The 19,339-nt window shown below is 38.4% G+C and overlaps 1 protein-coding gene and 1 pseudogene across 4 annotated transcripts in view; both read left to right on the top strand.

Moving 5' to 3' along the window:
• MYO5A (myosin VA) overlaps positions 1-19,339 on the top strand; it is a 168,396-nt gene that overhangs the window by 48,378 nt on the left and 100,679 nt on the right. For all 3 annotated transcript variants that reach the window (XM_081151001.1, XM_081151003.1, XM_081151002.1), the window contains exons 2-4: positions 11,783-11,893; positions 15,112-15,283; positions 17,545-17,689. In XM_081151001.1, the coding sequence (XP_081007127.1) occupies positions 11,783-11,893; positions 15,112-15,283; positions 17,545-17,689 (428 nt within the window). The remainder of the gene's footprint in view (positions 1-11,782; positions 11,894-15,111; positions 15,284-17,544; positions 17,690-19,339) is intronic.
• On the top strand, positions 6,243-6,760 carry LOC308557181 (large ribosomal subunit protein uL22 pseudogene; annotated as a pseudogene). The gene has a single exon. The product of its transcript is annotated as a large ribosomal subunit protein uL22 pseudogene (transcript).

The following is a 19,339-nucleotide window of genomic DNA, read 5'->3' as shown; positions in this document are numbered from 1 at the left end:
TGTGGCTCTCGTCTTCCTTTAGGGTAACACTGAGGGCACCTGCCTTCCTGGTACTCAGCATGCATCTGGTGGTGCCAGCAGTATATCAAATGAGCACAATAGCCTTATGTTATTAGCCTACCTGTTGTATATGTAATTAAAAATATGTACACTACAAAGTAGAAATTGTGGGGTTTGTTGAAACAGTTTTTACAAGGATTCTGTTGATTTAAAAAAAAGTCTAAGCTATGGATAGAGGGATAAGTAGCACTTAACATATTAATATAAGTTTTACTAATCTAGAGGCTCTTCATGTTTATGCATGTTCTGTTCATCATCTTTAAAATAACCTGCTATTGACAAATCCTGTTTCATTTGGACAAGCCAGCCTTGTATTTTTAAGTGTGGGTGACTGGGTAATTGCTTTTCACTGATGCTTGTAGTTGGTAGCTAGAAAAATTATTTTTAATTTTTTTCTATGGCTTCTGCCATGACTGGCTTTCTGTTTTGGCACAGCATTTCTTTGCATTTCTAATCCATGGAAGTTCTGTGGCTCCTAAAGACTTGTCGATTTAGTTATTTATTCACTCAACACACATCTCTTGAACATCTACTCTCCTAAGCACTGGGCCAGTATGGTGGTGATGCCAATGGATAAATCACAGATGTTGTCTTCAAGGTGATCACAATCTAGTTAAAGAGATAGTCCTGTGAGCCCTCCAGTGTGGATCAATGGTTGAGTGTTGACCCATGCACCAAGAGGTTGCTAGTTTGATTCCTGGGTAGAATGGACTTATTTATATTAGAGAGAGAGAGAGAGAGAGAGAGAGAGAGAGAGAGAGAGAGGCCTGTGAAAAGATAATAAAATGGAATGAGTCAAGTGAATAGAGAGAAAAACAACATATTGTGGGAGGTCCAAGCAGAAGCCTCTCCCTTAATGTGGTGGTTAAGGAAGGAAGGCTTTCTGGAGGTCATTACACGTAAACTGAGTTTTTAAAATGGGTTCTTTTATTTTAAAATACTGCTTTATTCAAGAAAGGATATACATTTCTTTTAGAAAGAAGTTTAAAAAGTAGAAGAAAAGGGAAGGAAAAAATACAGACATAAAATGGAGTCAGCGGCGAGGTTAAGAACAGTGTGTACGGTAATGATCTGCTGTTCTTAGTTCTGATATGCACATTGTTTTTTCACATTCAGAATGCATCTTATCACTGATGGTGTCTTAGATTTGATAAAATAGGGCATTCATTTATTCAATAGGTAGTTATTGGGCACCTATTATAGGTCAGACACTGTTAAACCCTGTGCATCAATTTCAAGCAAAATAGACATAGTTCCTGTCTTCATGGTCTTTATAATGAAGAAAAGTACAGGATTATGTGAGAAAGTATAACAGAAGGGCTTTATTTAGACGGAGAAGTCAGGGAGAGTCTTTCCAAAGAGTAGACATTCAAGCTGAAATGTGAAAGATAAGTAGGAATCAGTAACAGTGAGGCTAAGGGTTCTAGGCCAAGTTCTAGGCCAAGAGAAAGTATGAAAGAAGGGCTTGAAGCTTGAGGTAGCATGGATTGTGTAAGTTGTTGAAGGAAAAAGTACAGATGGCCCTTGGTGGGTGGAGAGAGGGCCTAAGCAGTGGGAGTAGTGAGGACTGTCATGAGATAGAACTGCTTCTCCAAGACCTTCTGCAGGCAGATGCCAAGTCATGCAAGGCTCTAGAAGGTTATGTGAAAGTTTTATTTCACATAGGGTTTTATTTCACATTACTAAGGGTTATAAGCAAGGTTGAGACATCAGATTTTTCCATTTCAGAAACAACACTGTGGCTGCTAAATAGAGAATGGGGGAGGGAAAGCTTGATAGCTGTTTCTAGCATCAGGGTAAGAGTTGATGGTGCATGGAGGTGGAGAGAGGTGGTCCAACGTTACTGTATATTGCATGTAGGACTTAGTAATGGATTTGATATAGGGATCCAGGAGAAGGTGGTGCTAACGATCAGTTTTCTCCCAAGAGCTAGGTAGAGATGCCTGTTACTGACATGGGGATGCTGTAGAAAGGACAGATTTAAAAGTCAGTAGAAGCTCTGGCTAGTGTTTTCAGTGGTTAGAGCATCGGCCCATGCACCGAAGGGTCGCGGGTTTGGTTCCTGGTCAAGGGCACATACCTGGGTTATAGGTTTGTTCCCCACCCCAGTCAGGGCTCGTGCAGAAGGCAACCAGTTGATGTCTGTCTCACATCAGTGTTTCTCTCTCCCCCCTCCCCCCCCCCACTCTATCTAAAAGCAATGGAAAAATATCCTTGGGTGAGGATTAAAAAAAGAGCAGTGGAAGAAAAGTTCTGTTTTAGACTTAAATTTAAGATATGTTTGAGACACCTAAATAGAGATCTTAGTTATATGAGACTGTGGGTCTTTGGGTCTAGAGTTCAATAAAAAAGTCTCGGCTGGAGAGAGAAATTTGGGAAAAAATGGTATTTTAAACTCAAGGGGTTGGGTGGGATACAATGTAGATATAAAAATAATGATCTCTAATCATAATTATAACATTAATACTCATGAGGATAGCTAATGCTTATTGACTTCCTTCTATGTGCTAAGCACTGTTCTGAGTACTTTATATACATTAACTGATTTAATCTTCATAATAACTCTTACGTTGTAGGCATTATTATTACTCTTATTGCAGACGTGGCACAGAAAAACCACAGAAATAGTAAACGATGAAACCCATGCAGTCTCGCCCTAAAGCTTGAACTCTTAATACTACATTAGAAGAGGGAAGAGACTCAGCTCAGAGATCTGGGTGATTCCAACAGTTAGAGGTTGGATAGAAAAGGTGTACCTGGCACAAGAAACTGAAAGGGAGTGATTTGAGAGGTAGGAGGGAACCATGGGAATGGGGTATCTCAGAAGCCAGGCAGCGTGTTCCAGGTTGGTTGTTAAGGTCAGTGATCAAATACTGCTGAAAGGTAGGCTCTTAAAGGACACATAGGCACTAAGTGGGGTGATGAGGGTGGGGAAAGGGTTTGCCACGCTTGGGGATAATGTGAGTAAAAGTGAGAGATATGGAGGAACCTGATGCTGTTTGCAGTTGTTAGAGGGTCAAGTGTAAGCCAGGAATGGTGAGAGATGAGACTGCAGAAGTAGGCAGGGGCCAGGTCATAGAAGACCTGTAATGTGTCCCAGGTTAGCACTAGACCATGGTCTCAGCCAGAACTGTCTGTCCCCAAAGCTAGAAGCAAAACAAAGGAAACCACTTGTTATAAACAGAGGAAACTACATAGTGGTGTCTGTTTAGCTATGTTGTCTCATATAATGTATATATTGTCTGATTTCTTCAAAATTTACCATGTTGAGACCAACCCAAATTACCCATGGCTTCTTTTAGCACCAACTCACTTGTTAAGAGTGATAGATATCCTGCGTAGGAGGAAGATATCTCTATAGCAGAGGCCTGTACATATAACATGACCCCTTTTTATACTTCTCTCTAAATTGGGAGCAAGTGTTGAAAGTGTAGGAAAGTATGAGTTGTTTTGCTTAATTTTGGGCAACTTTGGGCCATAATCAGGAGAAACTGATTCATTGAGATTATATTTGTTTTATTATTTCTTATACTGTACATTCTAAGCATTTTGAAGTCAGAGATCTGTCATTTATTAGCTGGGTGACCTTGTGGCTCATTATTTACCTGTCTCAGACTGTTGAATAAGTGACTTCTTTAGTAATAACAATTATAAAGCCTATTGCAAGAATTAAGTAAAGGAGAGGAAAATTTGGAGTGTTCTTCATCCTACTCAAACAAACAGCCTTGTGATGAAGATGATCAGCATGATTCCTTTCTTTTTTGGTGATTCCACTTTATTTTTGATTATTTTACTTATCTAGAATTTTGTAATTTATCCTCAAATACCACTAGCTAATTGTAGATGGAAATAGTAATTTTTCTTGATGTCATATTAAGACTGTGTTATAAAGGGAGACCTGGTTCCAAAAATAATCTTTATTACAGAACTGCCATCTTACATAAAATTCTAAAGAAGTAGTTATTTAATTTTTGCTACTGGATGTTGACAAAACATAATCATTAATTTGCAAAGTTCTTATTTCCTTCGTGAGTTTAATTTATTTATTTTATCCTCACCTGAGGATATTTTTTTCATTGCTTTTTCAGAGAGAGTGGAAGGGGGGTGGGGAGAAAGAGAGACATCAATGTTAGAGAGACACATGGATTGGTTGCCTCCTGCGTGTGCCCCAATAGGGGCAGGGATTGAACCTGCAACCGAGGTATGTGCCCCCTTGCCCGGAATCAAACCCGGGACCCTTCAATCTGAGGGCCAACACTCTAACCACTGAGCCAAACCAGGTAGGGCTTCTTCAAGAATTTAAAATAATGTCAATATTTGCTGGAAGCTGACTTGAACTTAACTTACTTTTAAACCATGCACATTTTACTGTACGTGCAAGGTAACTTCAAGAGTTACAATGAAATGAAATATCTTAAATCAACCCTATCATTTTTTTAATTTATAGAAATAAATGAACCTGAAATCAATTATTTATTAAAATTTTAGTCCTTGGCATCTCAGATTATTTTTTGCTATTATTCCCTGTACTCTTTTTTGGCAGAGCCTCATCCTATGGTCAGAGCCAATTGGAATACTGCAGGACTGATGCCAGGCTAATTACTGTGGCTTTCACACACTCTATCCTAGATGAGAGATTCTTCAGACTCACCTGATGACATGGACCAGTTTCATAGCTGTTTCCATTATGATACCCAGAGGAACTTTTTTGGAGTGAGGGAGGGGAGTTTCTTCTTCATGAAATCTACTGTTTTAATAAGGGGGAAGTGTGGTGGAGTGGAAAGAGTATTTGGCTTTTAGAGTAGACATAGATTTGAATCCCAGCTCTACCACTTTTAAGGTCTAAGCCTCCGTATCTGTTAAAATGGGTTAGTCATAGGGTTATGGTGATGATGGAATGAAATTATGTATGTAAAATAATTAGGCCTCTATTGACACAGAGAAAGCACTCAGTAGATGTTAGTGCTTATTCCTCACAACCTGTGTCAGGTTCCTGTAGTGGGTTGGTATGTGTCTCTTTGCTCAGCAGCAGCATGCATTGGTATAAAGCTGCAGCAGGACACAGGACACTTCTGCTGTTCACTTCCAACTGACCCACAGTGCACTGTGTCCAACCCCAGCCTTTCTTTTCTCTGTCCCCCTATTTTAGTGTGACCCTTTCTCCTGCCCTAACCCTCTGGCTTACCTTTCTTCCCATCTGTTCCCCCTTTGCTGCTCCAGGAGATGGCTGTTAGTGGTCACAACAGTTTTGCCTTCTGAGTGAGGAGTTTTGGGGGCTGCCATTGGGGTGTGCTGTTTTAGAAGTTAGGGCATCTTTCACTCTAAACACATGAATTATGAAAGGACTGAGGTGGGGGTTTGTGGTGGGGGAAGGAAAGGATGTTTCATTACTTCTCTATTACTTAAATGCCTGGCTCTTTCCTTCTGTCACACCAATATTTCCTACATAACTCAGTTGTCTAGTATTACTTACATTTTTCTCTATTTCTGGAAATTAGAGACCTTTCCAGAAGATTCTGTAAGTCTCTTGCCAATACTTCTTTTAGTCTGCCCTCTTAGAGTATAATATTTATGTAACACAAGTTTATTAAGACATTATTAGAGGCAGGCCCTGTGTCAGGTGCTAAAAAGGCAACGATAAATAAGATACACCCCTTTCTAAGGGGCTCACAGTCTCTAGAGGAAGATGGGCCTGCAAAGGCATCATTTAGTGGGATGAGGATTCTAGTGGGAGATTATCTGAGGTGGTGGGGACATTGAGAACACAGTGGCAAATGATAAGTCAGGAAGGGCTTCTTAGAGGAGGTGCTACTTTAACTCAAACATGAAGGATAACGAGGAGTCTGCTGGCTAACGAAGAGGAGGGATTGTGTTCCAGATGGAGGAAATAGCTAGAGCAAAGGCACAGAAGTGTGAGGCAGCAGGGCTTTTGGGGGTACAGCAAACCCATAGTCTGGCATGGAGAATAGTAGTGATGAGGGAAAATGAAATGCTTAAGAACATATTCCATTGAGGAGTTCCAATAATAGTAATGTTCTATTTCTGAACCTAAGTGGTAGGTATATGGGAGTTCATTATATCATTCTTTCATTCAACAAATATTTGTTGTGTGTATATGTATGTGCATGTACGTATAAAAGTTCTGGACTCTTCCCGAAAGCGGCCAGAGGTGACCTCTGAAAATGGTTCGCTATTCACTTAACCCAGAAAACCCCACAAAATCATGCAAATCAAGAGATTCAAATCTTCATTTTCACTTTAAGAACACTTGTGAAACTGCCCAGGCCAGCAAGGATATGCATATTCGAAAAGCTACTAAGTATCTGAAGGATGTCACTTTACAGAGCAATGTGTGCCATTCCGTCTTTATAATGGTGGAGTTGGTAGTGTGCCCAGGCGAAACAGTGGGGCTGGACACAGGGTCGGTCACCCAAAAAGAGTGCTGAATTTTTGCTACACATGCTTAAAAACGCAGAAAGCAATGCTGAACTTAAGGGTTTAGATGTAGATTCTCTGGTCATTGAGCACACCCACCTCCCAAGATGCGACCCAGAATTTATAGAGCTCATGAGCGGATTAACCCTGCCACATTGAGATGATCCTTACTGAAAAAGAGAAGGTTGTTCCTAAGCCAGAAGAGGAGGTTGCACAGAAGAAAAAGATATCCCAGAAGAAACAAAAACTTATGGCCCAGGAGTAAATTCAACATAAAATAAATACTAATAAAAGTTTAAAAAAAAAAGTTCTGGAAAGCCCATTGTGTACTTCAGGGTAGTAGTTTCTGAATTTTTGTATCGAGGGTTATGTGAATTGCTTAGTGACCATATGGATTATTTCTCTATGTGTATGTATGTATATGTAAATGTAAATGTATATGTATGTGTATAAAAATTCTAGAAAGCCCATTATGTGCTGTAGGGTAGGAGTTTCTCACCTGCTTCAGTTGGTAGTCTCAAGGATACTTAGTTTTTATCATAGGCCTTTTTGAAGTGTCACAAGGCATTCATCTTTGCATTCACAATGGGGCATCAAAAATGAATCCAGGCAGATTCCATGTTGCCAAGCTGCTTACAATTTAACAGGGGAGCTAGGAAAGATGTACACATGTGCTATATGAAAGGTGAATAATGTATGTAGCAGTTTGGGGAAGGAGAGAGAATCACATGGGTCAGATTTTTGGGAGATTTGAGGACTAGTCATTTAATCTGTTAGTGCTGTCTTGTTTTCAGAGTGTCTCAGAAACAACTGCTTTTGGTGGCCACATCTCAGGGTTCCTTGATTGACAAAATGCAAATTAGTAAAACTTCCAGTGAGTCATCAGCACTAATCAAGGATTTCTTGAGTGTTGTCATGTGGTAGGATACAAAAAGAAAGATGACTGGTGCCTCCTTAAGGGTACAGGGATGGTGTAATCCCGGAGAAGGTGTCAGGGCCACACTAGGCTGAGCCAACACAGTTTAGTTCCCCTTTCTGCCAAGTACTAGTGCAAGCATGACCCCCAAACCTGCCTTTCCAGCGCTTCTTCCATTAGACTGTCAGGATTGCCTCATCACTGCCAGGCAGGCCTCATTAAATTGTATTGTAGAACAACAGATGGCTTTTATATTCCTTGCAAGCTATTATGCAACTTAAATCTGTGGTAGCATTATTTCCTTAAAGTTTGACTTATAAAATTAAGCCCATCTCCATTTTGTCCTTAACTGTCTTTCTACTCATGTGTTCATTTGAATTGTCTAAATCTTCTTTGGTGTTTGCATATTTACATTATATGCTTTAAGTCTTTTTTCTCTTTTAATCTCCTACAGTTTTTGTTGGCTCTAGTGGCAGTACCTCAGATCCCAAATCCTTGTTTTCCCTTCTCCTGCCTGTTCCTACAGCACATGCTTCCTCTTTCTTTGCCCAGGAATCTCTTTTCTCTAAGTCTCTGACTCCTCCCACATCTCAGTTGTGCTTTGTGGCTTCATGAAAAATTCTGAGGTAGGCCTGTGAAGTTTGCCTTTGCTACCTTTCATCCCAGTTCTCCATTCTTTTTAAAATTTTTTAATCTTTACCTGAGGACATGCTTTTGTTGATTTTAGAGAGGGAGGAAGGGAGAGAGAGAGAAACATCGACCGGGTTACCTGTTGTGCACTCCCCAACTGGGGATTGAACCCACAACCTGGGTATGTGCTCTGACCAGGAATTGAACCCACCACCTCTTAGTGTACGGGATGACACTCCAACTGAGCCACACCAGCCAGGGCAAGTTCTCCCATCTTTTTTCCTTCCCTTGCCCTACCTCTGTGTTAAATAAAATCAACAAAAATGTGCTGCCCACCAATGATGGGCAAGGAATTTGGCCAGTCTTAGAGGGGATTCAGAGATGGTTTAAGAATATGTAGTTCAATGTGAAAGGCAGGGAGATCCATAAATAACCAAAATAAGGTCTGGGGTATCATGAGTGAGATATTTGAGGGACTTACAAGATAATTACTAGAGTAGTATGAGTGGAAGAGGGAATGAGGAGTATTTCAGGAAGGCCCCGCCTTCTACCAGCTAATCGTGACAGAGTGAGTTACATGACATTGGACCCTCCGTTGTGTTGCTGGGAGCTGTGTCCAGTGTGGGGTTATCTTTTGCTAACTGCTTCTGTTTCAGGAAGCCCCTGAGCAGACTTCTGGATATGTGTGTCCACCCCTATTTCTGATTCCTGCCTGACTCTTGCTGCCATGTCCCACTTCTAAAATTCTCATGTGATCTTGGGGCCTTGTCTCTTGCCTTTCTTCTTGCAGGCTTAGCACTGGATATGGCTGGACAGGTTTAGTCCTATTCCTCAGGGCCGCCATGTGTATTTTCATAGGGGGTCTGAGGAAAAAGTGGAAAGTAGAGTTGGTAGGGACAGAGGCAATAGGAAGGGGCATTGTCAGGTTGAGATTCATTCCTCTGGGATTCAGCAACTACAGTATTTATACCTCTCAAATTGACCCAGTTCTGGAATAGTTGTTTCTACAGTCACCATTAAAGGTGGAAAAGAACCATAAAAAGACAGTGGTAATAATAGACTGATTTCTGACCTATTTCTCCTTGGATACTTTTCCAAGAAATAGAGTTAAGATAAAGGGGAAGCTGATTGTCAGAGTGATATTTGGTGTTTAGATATCTCTTCTCTGGAGAGTGCAAGGGCTTTAGCCTTCCTCTACTATCTGTTATTAACACCTAGCTTTTGGAAATCTAACCTTTGGAAAAGTACCTACTCATTACTGTTTCCAAAATGCTTGTGAAAATCTGAGCTGCAGCTTGCTATTGGCAAAGAACACAAAGCCTCTTTTTTCTAGGGTTAGTTGAAAATCTCATGTTTAGAGCTGGTCAGTCAGCCTCCTACAAACTCACTTGGACCCATTTTACTTGTTTATGCTTTCGTCAGTCAGGGTAGTAGGTAATTTTATGACTCTGTATCTCATATATTACATATCTTTTCTAGAACCAGTAAATCCTTCCAGAGGGAGTTGTGGAAATAGTGGCTTTCTAAAGTGAGCTTCAGAGTGGGAGCAGTTGGTTCACAGAAATGTTTATTGAATGAGTAAGATTTTAGTAATGTGTACAGTTATTACGCAGTTTATGGGCTGTGTAGCTGGAGGAAAAGTTATAAAACTAATTTCAGTAACATATTTGACATAGAACATTAGCAATCACTTCTTATGGAATAAACAGTAACAGTTGTACTTATATATTGGTTTACATTTTTCACAAGGTTTCTATGTGTGTCAGCCCTTGACATAAACTAGATGATTAGTGCTGTCACCCCCATTTTCAGATGCCTGAAATAAAGGCTAAAAGGCCAATGTGGTAGTTCTGGGGTTAGAACCCATAACCTAGTTCAGTACTCTTTCCTCTGCAAACTATTCAGACAAAAAGTTTGCTTGAGTTTGTGATAATAAGGGAACAATAAAGCAATGGACGAGTTTATTTTACACTACTGTGTTACTCAGTTTACAGAGATACCTTTTGTTCTGAGATTCTTTTCAACAAATACTAAGTGTCCAGCCTTGTACCAGGTACACAGGTACTCTGTATTATGTTGAATAATACAGACATGGAGCTTGTGTTCTAATGAAGGAAGTGAAATAATAAATAAGTAAACAAGTAGTAAGTAAGCTCAGGTAGTAATGAGAGCTCTGAAGAAAATAAGAGAGAAAGACTGATGGTGTTATTTTCATATATTCCTGAAAAAGGGCATCAGGGCTTGGTGTAAATATGTTTTAAAGGGAGATTCCTTCCTGAGGAATCCAAGAAATCATAAAACACCTCTTCAGTATGGTATTTGGAGGATTCTTTTGTGTTAATATATTCTGTTCTTTTTCTTCAACATTAACCTAAAGCCCAAAATTGGCTTAAGTCTAGAGTGTCTAGTTGAGGCTAAAGATCTACTGCTTCGGGAACCCCTGACCATACTTCTTTCATGATATTCAGCCTACGAGAGCCAAACTTATTACTGGCCAAATATACATTTTTACCATTTTCAATCATCTTTATAAAACAATGAAGTTAAAATATTAGACAACTATGCTTTCTCCCTTTTTATTTAATTTTTAAAATTTTTGTTTTTTCTAATTGATTTTAAAGAGAGGAGGAAGGAAGAGGGATAGAGAGAAACATCACTGAAATAGAACCATCCATCGATCAGCTGCCTCCTGCACGACCTCTGCTGGGGATCGAGCCTGCAACCAGGCATGTGCCCTGACTGGGAATTGAACCAGTGACCTCTTGGTTCATGGGTCGAAGCTCAACCACTGAGCCACATTGGCCGGGTTTTTGTTGTGTTTTTTTTTTAAAGCAATAGAACTTCCTACAATGACAATTCCAGATATCCAGTATATAAAACAGCTGTGGCTCCGAGTCACGCGTTTTGCTTACTCTCCTCACCACAATGTAATGGCCTAGAGGAGTACCGGAGAAGTCGCTAAGGCTTTGCAGAGCACAGGATGAAAACCACAATAAAAAAATTCAAATTGTTAGTCCTGCCGTAAAAAGATAGCCGTGTTGCCCAGCTGTCATGGCTAGGTGGTTGAGCATCAACTTATGAACCAGGAGGTCACGGTTGAATTCCTGGTTAGGGCACATACCCGGGTTGCAGGTTTGATCCCCAGCAGGGGTGTGCAGGAGGTAGCTGATTGATGTTCCTCTCTCATCGATGTTTCTGTCTCTCTCCCTCTCCTTTCCTTTCCTCTGAAATCAATAAAAACATACTAAAAAAAAAAAAATAGCTGTGTTGCTGAAACTGGCAGAGCCACCATACCAGTTACTCAAAATCATGTTTTGAAAGTCCACATTTAGTAAAAAAATAGATTTATATGTACATTTTAACCTAAAATTATATTTTCAGGTAGCAATTACTATATTAAAGCAAAGTCATACTTTCATTATAGCTGTTTCTCCAGAGCATAGTAGCGTTTTTTCAAGTTTTATTGAGATATAGTTGACATACAGCCCTGTATAAGTTTAAGGTATATCGCATAGTGATTTGACTTACATATATTGTGAAATTATTACTACAGTACAGAGCATGTATTTTATTTTATGTGGGTATGATGGTACTGCTGGGTCTAATTTAAAAATTAAATTTATATTGGCCAAGAGTTATTTGTTCATAAATTAATTATAAATAAATCCATGATAATGTTTTATATATCATTATAAAGTAATTGATTTGCTAGTTTGAAATTTTTTTCTTTTTGTTTTCTAGTTTGCCAGGGTATGGATACCTGATCCTGAGGAAGTTTGGAAGTCAGCAGAGCTGCTCAAGGACTACAAGCCAGGAGATAAAGTCCTCCTGCTTCACCTTGAGGAAGGAAAGGTAAGGTTTTGGCTTTTATTTGTTATCATTGGCACAAAGCAAAGGGAATTCAAAAGTATAAGTTTGTTGTGACATACTTAACTTCAGTTGGAAGTTAAATTTTGAACTAATCTAATATTTTTACTTATTAAATTGATTAAAAATGTCAAAATGGAGCCCGGCCAGCCGTGGCTCAGCGGTTGAGCGTCGACCTAGGATCCAGAAGATCGGGGTTCGATTCCTGGTCAGAGCACATGCCCAGGTTGCGGGCTCAATCCCCAGTTGGGGGCCTGCAGGAGGCAGCTAGTCAATGACCCTCTCATCATTAATGTTTCTATCTCTCTCTCCCTCTTCCTTCCTCTCTCTGAAATCAATAAAGATATATTTAAAAAAAAAAAAAAAAAAAGGCAAAATGGCAAAGTGAAGTTTCTATCCCAATGGATTAGTGGAAAGAGCAGACACTTTAAAAGTCCATTATTTTGGTCTATGAATTGATTATGATTAGGGTAGATTCACATACAACGCTTCCAAATATGTGTTTGTTTATCTGTATTTTGTTTAGGCTAGTATTAAAGTGTTTTCATATTAACTAACATATTTCATATCATCTAAGGAGTCAGTCTGAGATTTGGTATTTGCTGGAACTAATCATTTGAAAAATATTTACTGATAAGCTAGTATATATAAGCACTTCTCTGGTAACCAGAAAAATTTAAAACCAATTGTGTCTCTATATTTCCCTGTCTGCATTCACTGGATGAATGGACTTGTCTTAGTGCCATGCTTTTAAATCTCTCCACTGCATTTGACAGGACAGGTCACACTTTTTTCTTGAAAGCCTTTGCAACATTAATTTCCTTTAAACAACTTATAGTCTAGCTAAGGAAACTAGATATAAATACATGGAAAGTTAAGTAAAATATAGGATATATAGAATACTTCACCACCACTAAGATGTCAAAAGGTAAGTTTATGATTAACTACCAAATGAATACTACTCTCCTGACAGTTAACATGTGTTGAGCACTTAGTAAGTGCTTTATTTGCTATAACTCATTCAATCCTCACAACAAGCCTATGAGGTGAGGCTATTATTATTACCACTTATGGATGTAGAAACTGAGACTCAGAGAGTTTGGGACTTGCTCGGGGTTATATAGGTACTAAAGGATGAAGCTGGGATTTAAAGCCAGGAAATTCACCTTCATGGTCTGTGCTCATAACCACTGTGTATACTGTGAAGTCAGTGAGGACTTCAGGGTCCCAACAGAGGGAAGTTTCATTATGGGCTGCTTTGTCAGGAAAGGCTTGAAGAAAGAGGAAGGATTTTGACTGGGACTTAAGTATTTGGATTGACAAAGAGAAAGGAGGTAGACTTTGTAAAGATTGGAATGCATTTTGGAGATAGTTATTATAACAAGTTGACTGCAGCAGAGGTTTAGAAAGGTTTGTGTTCTAGTTCAAGGCTTGAATATTAAGGGGTGCATTTCAGGGGTCCAGAAAAATACGGGCAAAGGCAGGGAGGCATGCATGATAACATGTGTTTGGGGAGCTACACAAGTTCCATGTTGTTGGGATGTAAAGTGAAAGTTCAGGACAAGCAAGAGGATAGGGGTGGGAACACAGAAGGCCTGGTGTCCTGGTATGCTACAGGGAGTGACTGTTGTGTTTATAAACAGAGGAAGGGTGCCAGGTTTGCGTTTTAGAAAGGACTCACTGGTAGTAGAATGCAGGATAAATTTCAGGAGAGCTACACAGAGGTAAGGAGATTAGTTGGGAAGACGGTAGGGAAAAATTAGGCCAGACTAAGAGGACCTTGAATGCCAAACTAAGGAATTAATTTATTCAACATTTATTGATCATCTAGTCTATGTTAGGCACACATTAGGCACTTTGGGCTGTTTTCTTATGCTAATTCTTACAGCAACCCTGTGGGTTGGTAGGTGGTATTATAACTATTTTCCAAATAAGGAAGCCAAGGCTCAGAGACATTAAGTAGTTCTGCCTGAGAACACACAGCCAAGAAGTGGCTTTTGTGTATTGCAGGGGCCAATGCAAGGACCATTCAGCTTTGGGGAAGGACATTATACCCTAACAAACAGGCAGAGAGAGGTAGAGCGGCAGATTATAAAATTTCCTCCCTATTTAGTATAATTCCAACCAGATTTGAATATTTGACCCCTGAATATCTCTTCAGTATTAACAAAAGGGACTTTTTACAAAACCAACTTGTCCATCCCTACAGTTAAATTGCATTTTTTCCCTTTTCACTTGTCATATGTTATTTGGCCTTAATGCATAGTTGAGCTACAGTTTCCATGCTTGGCTTTGCCATAAAATCATGTTCTTTTGGCTATAAAGTGAGTAAGTACTTCTTAACTTTTGAGGCCAAGCACCTCATTAAAAATCAGATGAAAACTATGGACTGTCTTTCAAAAAAGTACATATATGTGTATATGTTTATACACATATACATAAAGTGTTATAGCTAATTTCAGGGGATTCTTGGACCTCTTGGGGTTCAGTGGTCCCAAGTCTTTACCACATACCAGGCATTGCCTCATTTAATTATTACCACACCACTGTGAGCCTTTTTTTTTTTTTTTTTTTAATATGTTTTGATTTTTAGAGAGAGAGGAAGGAGGAGGAATAGAGAAAACATCAGTGAGAGAGAAACATCATTGATTGGCTGCCTCCTGCATGCCCCCTACTGGGGATTGGTTCCTGGGTCGACACTCAACACTTAGGCAGCTGTTTCTATTATGCCCTTTTAAAAAATGAAGGATTTAGGTTAAATAACATACCCAAGACCACAAAAGAATTAAGTACCAGTTTTAGAATTTAAACCCAGGTCAATCTCACTCTAGAGTCAGGCTCTTAATGATTGTGTTATACTGCCTTTTACTTATCATAGATGAAGTGGGGGGAAACCTCCAAAAATCTTAAATAAAGATTTAAAAACTTATGGTCCAGTAACTGGGTAAAAGAAGTCTGCCTAAGACTTCTCAAACTATATAAGCAAAAATTGTTCATGAGTTAAATACATCTAGTGAACAAGAAGACTCTCCTTATTTTTTTGCCATTCCCATCAGTTTCTGTGGTTTTGGAAGGTGCTAGGAAGTGAATGCAGTTAATAGCTGAGAAGCAAATCAGGAATAGGAAATAAGCAAAATCCCTGGACACCTGTTTCACTTTTACTGCCGTGGTTTATCCAGATGCTGTGTCTTGTGCATTTTCAGGATTTGGAATATCGTCTAGATCCAAAGACCAAGGAACTGCCTCACTTAAGAAACCCTGACATCCTTGTGGGTGAAAATGACCTCACAGCCCTCAGCTATCTTCACGAGCCTGCTGTGCTCCACAATCTCAGAGTCCGCTTTATTGATTCCAAACTCATTTATACATATTGTGGTAAGTGTACCTTGCTGTCTGAGTGGACTGTGAGACGTAATGGGCATAGCCATGGAAATACTGTGCATGGGCAAGGAAGACTGTGATTGGACTTTCTCTTAGAGACAATTTCACTTCACAATTATCAAAACTATGTACCAGTGTTCATTAGCTAGCTGTACTTTATGCTGAATAAGCTCTTCTGTGAACTTATACAATTTTTGTCAAAATGAAAAGAACTGGGTCTCTCTTTTGGATCCCCTGCCCCACACACAGAATGTATATGCCAAATTCAATTCCAATTTGCCAGTTATTTTCATCTCTTTTAAAAACTAGTACATGAAGAGTAGATGTCCAAAGACTTGCCTTTGGGGCTGGTTCAAGAAGTTTAGTGTTGCCTTTTTCTCAATTACTTAGAAATTCAAGACTGACTTGACTTGTAGTGGCTTTTCTTGTTTGATCGGCTTGCCTAGGCCCCTGCTCATTGCAGTATTAGCTGCCAGGGACCCAGCTCAGGATTCTTTTTCTGTCTCTTAGAAATTAAGCATGCATGTATATGTGCCTTTGGGCCCCTTTCCCTCTTTCTTTTTTCTCTTTTTCTCTCTCGTCCCTGGCTCATTTTTCTCCACTGACTTCATATCTTTCTTTTACTAATCAATTCTCCTTTGAGACTCAGTTCCGAGGTTTCCACTCATTTCCTTCTAAGTGTATTTGCTTGGGATACCCAACTCAGTGCTGACCATTTCTTCGTTACTCCTCTGTTTTGGATAGGAACAGATATCTTTTCTTTTTAAAAGAATTTATATCTTTTATATGCTTGATATTAACTCCTTTTCTTCCCTATGTATTATCTGCATATTTATTTTTTTCAATTTTTGTCTTTCTTTTTTTGCACATTAGCTATCTTCTTGGCAAGGCCTTCCCTGCCCCACCCTCCCATCTAAATCGTACCCCAGTGTTCCTCCTCCTCATTATCTACCCTCCATTTTTGTTTAAATCTGCTCCTTTTCCTCCCTACTATCTAACCTATGATATATATTTTTCTTATTTATCTTGTTGATTATTTGAATTTCCCACTAGAATATAATATCCATGAGGGCAAAGATTTCTTTTTTTGCTTACTGTTGTAAACCTAGCACTTAAACTTGAAACATTTGGAGCTGAAAAAATATTAGTTGAATGAATGACTTCATTAAGTTAATATACACCTACTGTAGAATTTAAGGAAATACAATAAAAGTATAAAAAAGGAGCCCTTGCTGGTTCTTCTCAGTGGTTAGAGCATCGGGGTGCGTGCGGGAGGCAACCAGTCGATGTGTGTCTCTCTCACATCAATGTTTCTCTCTCTCACTCCCTTCTACTTTCTCTCTGAAAAGCAATGGAAAAAAATATCCTTAGGCGAGGATTTAAAAAAAAAGAAAAAAAGGACTGGCCGGCGTGGCTCAGCAGTTGAGCATCGACCTGTGATTCAGGAGACTGAGGTTTGATTCATGGTCAGGGCAAGTGCCCGGGGTTGCAGGCTCAATCCTCAGTAAGGGGTGTGCAGAAGGAAGCCGATCAATAACTCTCTCATCATTGATGTTCCTCTCTCTCTCCCTCTCCTTTCTTCTCTCTGAAATCAGTAAAATATATATATATATTTAAAAAAGTATAAAAAAGGAAAAGAATTACATGCAATTCACCATTGAAAAATAACCACTATCATTTTGATTTATATCCTATATATGTATATATGTGAGAGAGCATAAATAGATATAAAATTAGAATCAGACTCTGTATAGTTTTGTGTCATATTTTCCTATGACATTTAATATTCTTTAAAAATATGATTGTGGTGGTAGCACAATAGTGTGTCATATGGCTGTAACGAAATGTATTTAACCACTCTATTATATATTTTGTTTGTTTTCACTTTTTACTGAATAACATTATGATAAGCATTTTTATTTTTTAAAAAAACAAACCCTTGCATGAATCTGATTATTTCATTTGAAGTTTAATTTTTGGTTTAAATGTTATAAAAATATTTAAAGTTACTTTAACATTGTCACAATTGTCATTATTTTAAATAACCTAGTTCAGTTTTTAATTGGTGTTGTATTTAGGACTAGGTATAATGGGCTTGGAGGCAAAGGCTATGGCATATTTTGATCCTTAACAATTTGTTTGTTCAGTATTAACTGAAATTGAAATTTGTGTTAACTGTGATTCTCACTTAACCAAGTTTATGCCCATTAGGATATAACTGACTACTACTTTTGCTTTTTCACTCCCTTCCCTAGGTATAGTCCTAGTAGCTATAAATCCATATGAACAGCTGCCTATTTATGGAGAAGATATTATTAATGCATACAGTGGTCAGAACATGGGTGATATGGATCCACATATTTTCGCAGTAGCTGAAGAAGCTTACAAGCAAATGGCCAGGTTGGCGGAAGCTCTATTTATTATTTCATGACTCTTATTAGATGTGGTAATTTCTTTATTGCTGAGTTACAGATATTTTAAAGTATAGTGAATGGCAACTTATAAATTATTATTAAATAAACAGCCTTGACTAGTTTGTCTCAGATGGCATGCATAATTATTAAAATAACCTACACTTGTAAAAGGACATAAGATTTTTAAAAACTGCCTTTGGAATTTCATTGTGATCCTATGACTGTGCAGGGATAGGTGCTATGCTTTGCAGATGGGTGGACTAAGGACTGGTGGTATTAAATGTCAGTGTCACTCAGCTGAGTAGCAGACAAGAACTAAAAGCTGGAAGAATCTACCTGTGTGGTAGAGCATTAAATATCAAGGAAATTGTGAATTTTTAATGTTAGCATTATGTGTTAGGGCATCAGTGATCCTGAATAACATCAGCAAAATGTCTTTGATATTAATCATAGAACCCTAACATTTTAAGAGTGGAAAATAGGAGAAAAAAGATACTTTTTAGACTAGATTGTAGTTTTAATAATACAATGTTATGTAATACAAAACTGGATGCACAGAAGAATAGTATATATTTAACTCATTTCTCCAGCCCACAGGTACGAACTTGGCATGTTATAAATATGATATGGAAACCCTTAAACAATTTGTGAAGTGGAGAGAAAACTAATACTGCAGAGGTTTTTAGTTTTTCCTTTCCAACCAGGGAGAGTTGTTTATTTATACATAATTGGATCTATGTGTGACAGAATTGTAGAATTTTTCAGTGACAGTCCATAGATGTCATTATGCCCTTTTATTAATAAAATATTATTAATACTTTTTATAACAGCAGTTATTAAGTACTGTCTTTGTGCAAGACACTGTTTATGTGCCTTCTATTTATTAACTAATTTTATCTTCACAGACCCTTCTGTTTTACTGAGGTATTACTATTACTGTCACCCTTCATTTTACTGAAAAGTTATGTAACTTTCCCAGGGCCACATAACTAGGAAGACTGATTTTCAAATTCTATTAGTCTGACACTATGAAATATTAACATATTAAATATAAAATGACTAAACATAGTTTTATACTACAGAACATGCCATATTCCAGATTCTGCTATAAAGTCGTAATGAATGTCAAAAGTTTAAGAAACTTTAAGCTTAAAATTGAGAAAATTCCATCTATGAGTATAACTTTTCCCATTAAAGTTAGAAAAGCCCAACAGTGTTTGATTTATATAGTGATCAGAGCATCGCAGTACAGTTAGCACCATACAAGTACAACCTGAGGACTACTAGGCAGAGAGGGGATTGCATAGAGTGCTAGAGCCTAAAACTAATCTCTGAAAAATTATGTACTGCTCATAGAAAATGTTCTTCTTACATATGAAAGCTCTTCTTAATATTGTCATGGCTCTTAGCATCTTTGCTACAGTAATTCACAAATAGCATTAGATTTATATGAATATTTCTTGCTTTTTCCCCTAGATTTACTTTGGTTTTCTAACGTTCGCCCCCTCATTATTCTCCTGTGGCTCAGCCACTCAGTGGGATTTATTAACTGTGAGTTTGTTTGTTGGTTTTCTCTTTGCTCAGTTTTATTCTTTACACAGTTTTACAGTATACTTCAGTCAGTTCTGATGTTAAG

The sequence above is a fragment of the Miniopterus schreibersii genome (assembly GCF_964146895.1).
Source record: "Miniopterus schreibersii genome assembly, chromosome: 1".
NCBI classification, from domain to species: Eukaryota; Metazoa; Chordata; class Mammalia; order Chiroptera; family Miniopteridae; genus Miniopterus; species Miniopterus schreibersii.
The sequence above is the reverse complement of the archived record's forward strand: the minus strand, read 5'-3'. Positions and strand labels throughout refer to the sequence as shown.